Source organism: Plasmodium brasilianum (assembly GCF_023973825.1).
Source record: "Plasmodium brasilianum strain Bolivian I chromosome Unknown PB_00_11, whole genome shotgun sequence".
NCBI lineage: Eukaryota > Apicomplexa > Aconoidasida > Haemosporida > Plasmodiidae > Plasmodium > Plasmodium brasilianum.
The window spans coordinates 34,324-48,756 of record NW_027122943.1 but is presented as its reverse complement, the minus strand read 5'-3'; the positions used below and the strand labels follow the sequence as shown (position 1 = coordinate 48,756).

The window sequence follows — 14,433 nt, the reverse complement described above, 5'->3', positions numbered from 1 at the left end:
TATACATATCTTTAATATTCTAATAAATTAAGGGAAGAATTAACAAAAGTATAATATGCTTCAAAAGATCAATAATGTTATAATTATTTTTATAACAATCTTTTGCTGTTTTCTCTGTAAAAAACTAATAAAAATTATATAAATAAAACATCTATTATAACATCCCTACAGAAAATAATTTTAAATATATATCATAAAATTTTAATCTTAATTTTTATAAAAAATTAACTCTCATTAAGATAAAATAATTTTCATTTATACTTAAATATTTTAAAACAATAATTTTATTATATAATATAAACAATTATGTAATTCTTTTTATTAATTTTTTCCAAAATAAAATAAAAAAAATACGTAAATATTGAATTTATATAGAATATATAACGTATAGAATACAGTTAATATACTGTTCTATAAATGAATACCATATGTACCTTTCGTACATATACTATAAAACTAATAATTCTATTAGTATAAATAATTTATTTCATAAGCGCCTCTTATTATATTTAAAAGATATTTATTATTTTAACAGAATAATAATGGTAATAATATAATGAGAGGATAATATTTTGTGTTACTTTAATTATTACAGATCCTTTAGGTAATCCCTGAGCACATACAATCCTATATAGTATTAAATATATATGCTACTATCTTATATAAGCAGTAACATTTATTTTAAATACCAAAAAAAACTGACTTTTTAATATTCTACCATAATTTTTGAATATTAAAATTGTAAATTATGTTTAAAATATACCATTATATTTAATGAAAAATCTTTATATTCATCTACTTAATTTTTTACATATTTTTTTTAATTAATTTTTTCTCATATAGAAGAAACATTCACATACAAAAAGAAAAAAAAATAAATAAACATTGTCAAAATATAAGTATTTGTTTTTTCTGTGAATATACTAATTTGATAAATGGACTAAAATATTTTAATATTTATTATTAAAAATTATATATATGCAATTTTTATTAAAATTTTTATTATTTATATTTTTATTTTCCATATGTATCAGTCTAATTTTCTATAGTTCCCAAGTATACTTTTACAAAGAAAAATTGTGCAAAGATTATTTCTTTGACTATGCAGCACTTTTCAAATATTATATAAAGGTGATAATTCAAAAGTATATTAATATTTTATTGTTATTTTCATGTGAATACATAGAAAATTATATATAAAAAATAAAGTTTAATTATGAAAATTACTTGGGAAATTGTTGCATGCAGTTTCTCATTCATTATGATTATTTAGATAAAACGTTTTCGAAAAGATATATATGTTATTTTGATATAATTTATTAATACTTATCAAACGAATAAAAAAAATATTATCAATTTATAAATCATTTATCAAATAAATTTTTTTTTTTAATTTTTATTTTGTTTATAGAACTTTTATTATTAATTCGATAAAGTTACTAATGGTTAATATAAACTTTACGTATACATATATATATTTATGAAATAATGTTAAGTTTTAACTTAATATATTTACAAACATGCGTAAACAATATAACTTATATATAATACTTACCTATGTATTATTATTTTACAGAGAAAATAACTGAATTTTTTTTCATTACCCTTAATGAAAATATTTATAGATATATAATACATTCTTAGAAGTATACAATTATGAAAAAAAACAATATTATATAGAAAACGATTTCAATATACTATTTAATAATATCAAATTACATATAATTAAGTAATTTTATCCTTTAACGACGTAAAAAATAATAAAATTTATATAGCTTATTTATTTATAGATTATCAATATAATTTAAATTTAATTACTTTTATAGAAACTGAATTAGCTCCAGAAGTAAGCACAATAATAAAATGATAAATAGCGTTAACAGTTCATTTACAATAGAATAAAAATAAATTCAATTTTGTTAAAGAATAACTAATAACCCATACACAATAAAGTTATTATTTTGATATACATATATATTTTTCCTTTTTAAACTAAGAAAAAATAGATAAACAAATGATAAAACCACTTATAAAATATGTATTATTTATAACACATATCTCAAAAAACTTAATATATAGAGTAATTAATATTTCCTTTTGAGCAAATATATATATATATATAATTCTCTGTAACAAAATACATACACTTCCTATATTAAAAACAAAACAAGTCATATTAATTTTTAATTTTAAATCAGTAAAACACAGTTTTTGAATTATATGGACATATAATAATTTTGAACTGGAACAAGTGAAAAATTGAAAAATATTATTTCATACAGTTCAAATGTAAAGTAACTTATGGCTTAAATTAAACAATATATATTGTACTATTATAAATTCATTTAAACACTCATACATATATTTTTTATGAAAATATATATAAATGCACAAATATGTATTTACGCCATAATATTTAATAAACATAAATAATAATTTAAATAAATAATGAAAAACAATCGCACATTCAAATTCAAACAAATCTAGAAATATATATTTTTACTGTTGTATATCAAAAAAACCTTGTTCATGTGGATACACTTAACAAAAATTAATCAATTATGGGTAGGTTTAATAGCTTTATAACTAAAGACATTACAGTTATTACTTCACATTAAATACGTCCTTATAGAAAGAATCATATTTCTTATTATTCATTTTACCCTTTTCTAAACTTAATTTTTTCATACTTTTTAACTTTTTTATGGTAGTAAAAAATACCTAATATACATGTGACACCTATTATAAAGACGGGTATGAAGTATATAAGAAAACCAAAGAAACCGGTTATATAATAATGTTTATCTACATTAGGTTTGCCTGCGCTCCCTGCTACTTGAGAAGCTGATTTAAAGAAAGAACCAAAAGGGGAATTTTTCAACCATTCATGTAATGGCCTTAACATTTTTTTTAAAGGTGTCACACCACCTGCGGCTGATGATTCCACTGTTTGAGCAATAATATTCAAAACATAAAACAAACCATTTATAAGTCCATAACCCACGAATAAATCTAGTAAAAGTAATATGGATAACAAAACAACAAAAAATATAGGTAAACTTAATCGAAATCCGTACTTTTTACCCATTATTTTTTTATAAATCTTATCACTAATTGTCTTGTTGTTTTTAAGAAAATCAGCATAATCAAGTTCTTTAAATATTTTTTTTTCCATACGGGAATATTTTTTTGTTTCAAATATACAAGATTTATTTTTGTTATGTTTTTTATGATCTTTCCTATTATTTGATAAACTACCATTTGATTGTTTTTTTATTTCTGCATACTTCCTTTCATTATTAGATATATCTTTTCTCTCATCCATATCATTATTCGATATCCATTCCTTTAATTTCATAGGACATATATCCATATTTTGTTTACATTTTGCTAATAATCGATAATTCCCTATATTTAATTTTTTACCATATGTATGATTCTGTTCCGAAAATTTATGATATTCACTCTAAAAAAATAAATTAAATATTTATAATTAAAAAATATCAATAATATCACTCTTAAATAAAATGTTAATAAAAATAAAACACAAAGGAAACGAATAATATTTTCATACAATATAAATGCTAAAATTGTATATCCCTGTTAAGAGAATAAACGCAGCAATATTATTAAATAAGAGTAACTTAATTTTTTTTTCCATTTCATATAATTCATATATTGTAATAAGTTCAATTAATAAAAAAAATTATATTGATATAATATACTTCTAATAATGGAATCTACGTCTTTTTATTTACTTTATTATTATTTTTTTATTCGGTTTCATAAAAAAATCATAATATAAAATAATAATAATAAACTTTATAATACAAAAAAAGTTAATATTCTAAATTATTATAAAATTTTTATTTTAATTATATTCATTAATATATAATTCATTTAAAATAATATAATGAGTTTTAATTTATATATATTTAAAATATATAATTTAGTTATCTAGAATAGTAAATGAACAAATGATATTATTAATCCTATTCAAAATAATATATATATTTTTTTTTTTAACATTTGTAAATTCTGAATTCATATATAGTACAGAATATAGAGAATGTAGATATAATTCATTGTTCTATATATCTAAACAATAATTACTGATTTTAACATTATCCAGTAAATTAATATAATTTCATTTACAGTATATTCTGCAACAATTGGATATTTTTGTATAAAATATTTGTTATTATAACAATGTAATAAAAGTAAAAATAAATTAAAAAAATAAAAATTTGTAAAAAAACTTGGTTTAATATTATGTGCATATTTGATTACCATTTATACATATATATATTTTATAATACTATAAAATATATAAACAAATTAATTCATAACTCCATATGTAATAAATAAACAATTTAAATTTTAAAAATAAATATAAAATTATTTTTTATTCGAGTATATTAATTTTTGGAAAATCTAATTATTAAGTTCAATTTATATCGTAATATCTAAACATAACTTTTTAAATTCATTTTTTTAATATATGCGTTTTTTCTTAAGTTTATATATTTATAAGAAATATTAAAATATCATAGATAAAAAAAAACTAATAATCATTTTAAAATATTTATTAATAGATGGTCAAATTATTATGTAAACTCTCCCAAGTATTAATATCAATTTGTCTATTTCCAACTATATTTAGGCTAGAAAAATAAAATACTTAAGCTCATTCATGTTTTAATTAATGTATTTTCAAATGAACATTCCTAGTTATTATTAAATCAAATATTAACATTAACCTGAGTAATCAATAAAAATTTATTAAAGAGGGATTTTAAGAAAATTAGAATTTAATCAATTGATAAGCTCGCAAACAATTTGTGCAAAAAAATATATAGTATATTCTTATATAATTAATACTTTTATACAGAATATATCACAATGGTTTACTTAAAATATATCAAAGCTTATATTATTTATAAAGACAATTATATTTATGTTAATTTCCTCACATATATAACATGTTTTTACGTTTACTTACTATTATATTATAATAAGGATTATAATTGAAAATTTAAAATAATTTTCTAGTTAATAAACTATTTATACTTTTTTATTTTTTTAGGGTCCTTTTGCTTCTGTAGTAAACTTATATGTAGAGATAACATTCAAAGTACCATGAATGTATGAACTATTATATATATATATGGATAATATGAAAAAAAATATATTTAACCTTAATATACGTGTACATTTTAATGAATTGTTAAATAGTTTTCACTGATAAAATATTATTCTCTATTATTAGGTGATTATTCTCTAATACAGAACTAAAGTATTAATTGTTGTATGAATAATTTAATATTAGATTAACACCAGTTCAAATATGTATTCACTTAATACATACCTAAAAAAAAACATATATATCTTTTTATTAACTACATTATTATTATTAAAAAATTTTAAATATATTTCATAAAACAGAATTAAATTCATTAATTGTATAAATTAAAAAATAAAATGTTAAAGGTTTCTTAAGCTTTTCATTTAAATGTAAAGCTTCATAAATTATAAAATTAATAATTTATTCTTAAAATTAAAATAATATTAGTATAATCTTAACAATATCATAATTAAAATAGTATAAATATCGAACATTTTAATAAAAATATTCTTATATGAATTAAGATTTAAAGTACATATATTTCAAAATATTTTTTACAAAAATAATTTATCATATTTACATTTATAGAAAAAATATATATTAACAAAAAAAATACATGTATTTTGTTTTTTTAAATGAGGAACAATGTGGAATATTTAAATTAAAAGTAATACACAGTAAATTCCTATAGTAAATTCTTCAAATTATTAAATCCTTGAAAAAAAGTAAAGAAAAATTATAATCGTTAAAAATATAAATTTTATCACTAGTTCCGGTGACACCGTATTAATTGTAGAATTTTGTATTAAATTAAATAAACAAAAATTTATTATGATATAAATTTTGATTAAACATATATACACATAATTTTTTCATATAAAACATATATTTTTGTTGTGAATATTTATAAATATTAATTTCATATTACTATAAAAATTTAAATATATATGTAAATATATTTGTGTCTAGCAAGAAATATAACTAACATCAATAATTGCGTTATAATACTAAAATAAATATAGGATTGTGGGGTTATAAATATTTAATATAAACATTTTTACAGTTATATATAATTATATGTATGTATATTATATTTTTTCAATATGAATTTTATAAGTGTATAATGATGAATTATTTTGAGCACATAATTGCATTCATCATAAACAAAATTTCTAATAAACGCCTGAAAACCTTTTTTTCAAAGCTATACATTCAATATATATAAGCGTGAATCCAATATTATCATATTACTATTGCTTGCTTGAAGAATTTTACAAATATATAAATAACCACCGAATTACATAAAATAACTAACAATAAAGAAAACAACAGCGTAAATTCCTTATCGATTTCTAAAAATACAGTTGATGAAAATGCTTTTATTAAATATAACACCAATACGGAATATGTTAAGGCGGTAGTCGTACACTTTTAAAGTATTAAACTTTTTTTCTTAGTAGGATAGATACATTTCCTGTATTATATATATAGGGATGAATATACAATATAGTATTTTTACAAAAACATTATTTATCTCTTTTAAAAAATAATATAGGACATATTTGCAATACGTGAACAATTTTTTGGACTGCGCTCCTGAATTATATTTATTTTTAGATTAACATTACTCATCATATTCAGATTTATAATTATCTTATTTATTTTCATAATATCATCCATTTCAAAATAACATATTTTAGAGTGGTGCATACTTTTTTTCCGTAAAATTATATTATAATAATCTGTCTATTCTTGGATATAATGTTATATTAATAATTTTCTTATTATATAAATATTTATCAAAGATACTCTAAAAATATATGGAAATATTTATATTATATATTACGTAATAAATTTATATAAGCGTTAAGTATTTTTTTTTATTAGTATATAAATATATATATGATATGAAGTAGGGAACCACATAGAAAAAATTTCTTTTACGTTTTCTTTATAAAACATTATAAAAATTAGAACGTATGAAAATAAAAAATATAAATGTAGTAATTTTAAATAAAATAAAACATTTTAATTTTACATCAAGTTGGTATGGTTTAAAGTTATAATACCTTTAACTCTGTAAACAACACCATTTATAATTACACATTATACTTAGAAAAATACTATTAACGCAATTCTTCTTTTGTTTAATTATATTTTTCAAAAAGTTTTTTATATTCATAAATAATATTAAAATATGAAGTTCAAAAAAGATAACAGTATTTAAAAATAGTTTAGTAAATGTTTTCGATAAAAATATATATAAACAAGTAACATCAAATAAAATAATTACTGGTAAAACTAATCAATTAATAATTCCTCAGAAAAAATATATTTTTTAATAGTACAAAAGAACAATTATGACTTTTTCTTATCTTAGTTTTCAGAAAAAATAAAATATACATGCTCCCAAAAATCTATTTTATATTATATTTTTTCTGAAAACTAAGATAAGAAGAAGTCATTGGGAACGGAGATATTAGTATATAATAGAAATATTATTATTAATTTTTTTTTTAGATAACCTAATGAAACTTCTAGTTTATTTCTATGTCATTCCTTTTAAGCATTATTATATAACTGATAAAATATAAATTATTTCGTACTATATAATAGTATTTATAAGATGGAAAAAAAAAAACAAAAAAAAAAACATTTTTTTATCCTACAAATTATAAACTAACACATATCATGTATCTACGATATGTAGAACATTAATTAAACAATTAAAAAATTCCATAGTAAGATTTAATTCATATACACGCATTTGCTGTTTCAAATATTACTCCCTAATTTAACGCTTTTATATATACTTATGATATTATTACACATGGAATACTAAAATTTTTGTATCATTTAAAAAAATTTATTGTTTTATTTTGACTAAAATAAAATATATTAGATTTGAGAATCCAGAAAAAAAAGGGTGAAAATATTTTTTTCTGGAAAAAAATATATATTTATAATTTCTATAGAAATGTCAATTTTAAAAAATAGAATAAAAAAGTAAATGCAGAAAAAAAAACGCTTATTGTAAATATGATGATTAAAAAAATGAACAATTACAGTAAGAAAATTATTTAAATACAATAATTTAGAACATAATATGATATATATAAGAAATACGAAAAGACAATACATAAAATAACGTATAATGCAATTTAGGAAAATGCTTAAAGTGTTATTTTACTTTTTTACTACTATATACAGCAGATAATAATGCATTAATTTTTTATTAAATTATAAATAAATATTAACCCAAATAATGTAATGAATAATATATTTTATGTAATTAAAAAAAAATATGTGAAGTCTCTAAATTTTTAATATGCAATATAATACATGTTATCATATAGTATTTTATAAAAATAATAAAAGTTTTATTTCATTACATATTTTCATATTAATATAGTATATATATTTATATATATATATATTAAAACAGATTCTCTGTTCAAGAACATTAAATAATACTTTCATATGATTATCTCTTGCTCTCCAAGATTTATAAATATTAGGTCATATGAAAGATTATAACGGTGCCTTTTAATAAATTATACTATATAATATCAAGAATATATAATGATAAATATTACATATATATATTTGATTCTATTTATTTATTATTTTATAAATTTATGTGTAATTAAAAAAGTTCGAAATTTTTAGAGAATTACTTTTTTTTTCCTGCCTTATTTTATGCATCTTGTATTTATTAATGTTATTCATGTCAATTTAATTTAATTAATTATTTATATTCAGTAATATGAGGGAATACATATGTATAGTTTTTATTTTTATTGATATATTTTATTATTTCCCAAGTGAAAGCATACAGTGTATGGGAATAATATTATTAATTATATATATTTGTTTTATATATTTATATCTATTTATTCATATAAATGTATCCATATTAGTATCTAAATATTCTTTAATTCTTATATATATAATATTATATGTAATAATCACTTCTCATAAATATGACTTGTATAATAATAAATTATTTCTCTTTTAACTGATGATGTTATTATTATAATAATAATAGGTTACAAAACAATTTTCTTTTTAATATTTGTTTCAAACATGAATTAAAGTGTGTTTTATATATTTTCAGTGAAATTACAATTTTACTAATTTTACATTACTTAATATTTTTACGGTTATACTTATTATAAAGTTATTAAATCATTTAAAAAACACCCTTAGGACTATTCTGCATTTTGATGTTTTTCCACACAAACTTATAAATGTCAAAATAATCCCTAAAACGAATACTTTTATGTATTTTATCTACATGCGTTTCAGTCCATTATAGTATCTTATTTTCATTTTTATAAGAAAATATTTAACATTTTCACTCTACAAATAAGAGTGCATGAATATATCTAATGTAAATTTTACAAAAAAAAAAAAATAGCAAAAAATTATATTATAATACTTTTTTTTTTTTTTTCATTTCCATATGAACAAATTCATTATATGCAAGTATGCACAGTTAATATCCATATACATAATTTGTGTTAATACATCCATATATTTTCTTATATGCTTGTTTATGAATGATAAATATTATAACCTCGTGCATTTTTATATAAATCCACCATACGCATATATATTCATATATAATTTGCGCTCTTCCACATTAAGAACTGAAAATTGTTACTTTTACATTTTTTATGTTTTCCCTTGAGCTTTCTTAGATGTAATGGCGAGTATACTGATTAAAACCCTCTAGAACAATTACTAATAAAGGAAATAATGAGTTCAATTACAAATATAATGGAATATAAAATGGGAATGTCGCTAAACTGTATTTCTATACAACTACTTATTTTAAACATTTTCCTTTGAATATGCATTAGATATTTAATTTCTTCGTTCTTCATTTTATTAACATAAAAAAAATAAATATTTCTATGAACTTGAAGCACTAGTGATATACTACCTCCTCATTTGTGAGTATTTTGTTATTCGTCTTATTCTTTGTTATATACATATACGTACTCTTATGTGCACATATCAACAACAGGAGAACATAAATTGATAATGTGAGCAATATTGAATGAATAAATTTTCAATATTTAAACGTTTTTATACATACATATATATATGTATGTATCTTCTTTAGCGAATATTCCATATAAAAAGGCATCACAGTTAATGAAAGTACATGAAAAAAACAATTTTATATTTACATACGCTTGTTATAAGGATAATTATGCATTCACTTATAGATAATGCTATTTTTTTAAAGTACATACATATGCACACAATTCTGTCCTCTAAATATTTTAGTTATATATATATACAATTATATTCCAACTATAGATATATTATTGGTTTTGTTTTTCTTTAAATGATTTAAGTGCCCACTAAAGTCATTATAAAATTATTTTTCTGATGGAAACAATATTATATAAAACATTTACACATATATGTATAAAGCTCATTCATAAGATAAACTAGATTAAGCATGCCATATAAAATGAATTTTATTTCGTTTATTTGTTGTAATTTCATCAAATGCATTATGTGCACAGGAAAATACTTCCGTGAACACTTTTAAAAATATGACCAAATAAATCAAAGCATTTCACCATGTACAAAAAAAAAAAAAAATATGCACTTTATGTAATATAGGAATGTATCTAAGTGTATATATGTAAATGGACATATTAACGTATGGAATATACGCATATTTATCTATATATACGTATGTACATATGCACATGTTCGCCCATATAGGCACATAGTATCATGTGATATACATTTAAATTCCTTGAAAATAATTTTTTTCATTTCTTTTATCTCCAATTTCTAAGAAAATACATTATGACAGATACATTACATTTTCTTTTAGCTTTTTCATATAATATAAAGGAAAAAATAATAAATTAAAAAAAGTTTGTAAACAGTGACATTTCCTTTTTTTTTATTTTTTTAACTCTTTTACATTAAACATTTATATGTATGTCCATGTACTTTTTTTATACCCTTATTATTTCTACACGAACTAGAAAAAAAGAGAGAAGAATTGTTTTATAATTTTCTTTTACTTATATATTTGGTTTCATTTCTAATCAAACTTTATGTTGCTTTTATTCATCTTATTTTTCTAATTTTCAATTATTTTAATGTTACATATTTATGGCCTTGTAATACATCATTTTTGTATCCTCCGTTCAATTATTTTTCATCTTAACATTTTTTCACGATGATTATGTCTTATTGATTAAGATATATGTAACCTAAATAATAGCAAGCATGATATTCTTGATATTCACATTGCCAATGCTTACATATGTGTAATTATAATTATAACAATTAATATTTTTTCTTTTTTTTAAAATTTCTTCAATCATATTCAGTTCATTCATAATTCTATAATGAAGAATAATGCATTTAGCAAAGAACATATAATAATTTTTACAACTATATATATCAAAACCAATTTTATTGAAAACCAATGTTATGTTCTCAATTCAGCGACATTGTCTCAATGGAAAAACGTAAATTCTACTTTTTTATATTTTTAAAAATTCATACACGAAACAAGTCCATTGAAATATAATACTTTTTTATTTCCTAATTTTATTTTTTAAGGTATTAATATAAAAAAAAAGAAAAAAGAGAAAGTCCAGTAATGTACAGAAAGAACAATAAAGTTAGATAAAGAATGTTTTGAATATATAAGTATGTAATTCAAGAAATACAAAAAAAGTTAAAATAGAAATAAAAGTACATATATATATATATACGTTAAATAATAACATGGAAAAATTAAAAACTTAACAAAGTGCGGATTCATAAAAATTTTTTTTTTTTTTTTATAGTGAATTATTCAACATGAATTGCTTTTTTAAACTTATATATACTCATAAGGTTTTATTATCTTTATACATGGATTCTTTCAGTAAATAAGAAATTTATGTCACACTTTAATCTTCATGTATATTATACATATACAATAAATGAAAAATTAACAGCACTGAAAAATGAAATTAATTACATGAAAAATAAATATTATTAATTCTATAAAAATTTTTTATTACCATAATTTTCCTATTCATTATATAATTGTTAAGATACATATTTAACTTATAATGTATATTAAACAACCCTTTTGTAATATTTCTCTATTTTCTAGCTTCCAGAGTTATTTTCCCTTTAATTTAACTGTATTTTTCAATTGTTTCCATATAAAAAGTATATTTCTTATTAAACGTATTAATAAATATTTGTGGCTTAATGAAAATTAAGACATAATTGACTTGAAATGGAAAAAACAAAAAAAAAAATTAAAATATATTTATATTTTTAGTACATATTACCATGTATACTTATGTTTGAACATATAACTAATGATATAACTTGCATAATTTTATACATTATATTTTAACATAATATTTACTTATCTTATTTTCTTTATACACCTAAATATGTAACATTATCAAATAGCTTAACTTAATATTTTTCTATTTTTTATCCCATTTCTTTTTTTATATCTTACAAATTGAACTAAAAAAAATATATTATCATTATATAATTATTTTACATAAACATATATATTAAATATACACAAGGAAATATTTTAATAAACTAATGTAATCCTTAATTCTAGAAAACAAGCATACACATAAACATATTTTTATTAAAATTTCTATTGGCAATCTGTTCACTTTCTCCACCAATAATTTTTCGTATATATTATACTAATGTTCTCCATCTCTTTAGTATATTTTTGCAAACAAATAAATATACATGTGCTATTACACTGTCTAAAAAGCACTTTTTAATTCCAAATAAATGTGATAAATAACGTGCATATTAACTAGGTATTCTAATTTTCATTATAATCCATAAGACTACGGATTTAATAAAATAAATTTATCCATCGTTATAACTACCAAAATATTTGTATACGCTATCATATACATTATATATATATTTAGCTAAACCTGATGTAAAAAATATGGTAATATTTGTATTCAGTTAATTAAAACTTATGTAGTTAAAAAATAAAAAGTTATCTGAATATAAATCATACAAAAATAAACAATATATTTTTTTTAATTTAATTTTATTTAAAAAATGATCCTTATATATATAAATGCATTATTAATTTTTATCATCAATTATATATACTTATTTATATTTTTAACGCCATATTAGCTCTTTTATATATCTGAATTTATTAAAAATAGGAAATACATATATAAAAATACTTACATATTATTTTATATTTGTTGATGTAAAATATATTTATTCATTACCAATAATGTCAATTCATCTTTTTACAGATATATATAAATATTTAAAATTTTATTATTATGTAAGAGGGAAAAAAAAAAGTGACACATATTACCTGTTAGAAGATGTTTGCATCTAAATGAGCTATTTAATATTATAATAATGTCAAAAATAAAAAAGAATATATATTTCATTTATTGATAAGTTTTCAATATAATATATATTAAATTAGTCATATCATAAGGTAATTAACGACAAAATTAAGATTAATAATAAATAATTCCAAATCTTCCTTTTAATTGCTTAGATACATAATATATAATTTGGTAAACAGTTATAAATAATCTTTATTTAATAAGGATAATTTTTTATACTATCTACAAGTGTATATATACAAATCAATATTATTCAAAAAATAAAAAAAATATATATATTTTATTTATAATTATTATTATTAGTTAATCCATTGCAATTAAATACAATTACAAATTTATACTAGTATTCAACGATTTTGACGTTCTAAACTTCAACTGATATATTATATTTTACATTAAAGGCAAGAAATTTATACATGAAGAAAAGAAACATGAATCTTTCTGTTACTAAAATTTGAGTGGGAAGAGAGTTTCCCATTAATTGTCAATTCATAAATATGTTCTACTCGAGAATTATTCTTAGTTTTTTTTTTTACTTTTAACACAATTTTATATATGTAAAATCACAGGGGATTAAACAAATAGATATATATAATAAACAAAAAGCATATATAAAATTATTGTATAATTAAAAATTTTACCATATAGTAAACTATAATAGTAACATAGTGTATATATGTTTTTATATTTCATTTTTATTTACTTTATATAAAAGGAAAAGTACGACAAATATTCCCATAATTATAATAACAAGAAATATATTAATATGTGAGGAATAAGAAATATTAAAGATAATTCTTCTTTTCTTGAGGATTCTCATAGAATTTCATTTTTATTGTCTCTATAGAGCACCTTAACTTTACATTGCTAAGCATGTGCTATTTTAAAATAAGGAATTTC

General features: G+C 18.9%; 1 protein-coding gene across 1 annotated transcript; it reads right to left on the bottom strand.

The window, feature by feature from the left end:
- Positions 1-2,659: 2,659 nt before the first annotated feature.
- On the bottom strand, positions 2,660-3,661 carry MKS88_000263 (uncharacterized protein; the record flags this gene model as incomplete). The annotated part of the gene is made up of 2 exons (XM_067219370.1): positions 2,660-3,466; positions 3,575-3,661. The coding sequence occupies 2 exons, from the start codon at positions 3,659-3,661 to the stop codon at positions 2,660-2,662; spliced, it is 894 nt and encodes a 297-aa protein (XP_067070300.1).
- Between the last annotated feature and the right edge of the window lie 10,772 nt (positions 3,662-14,433).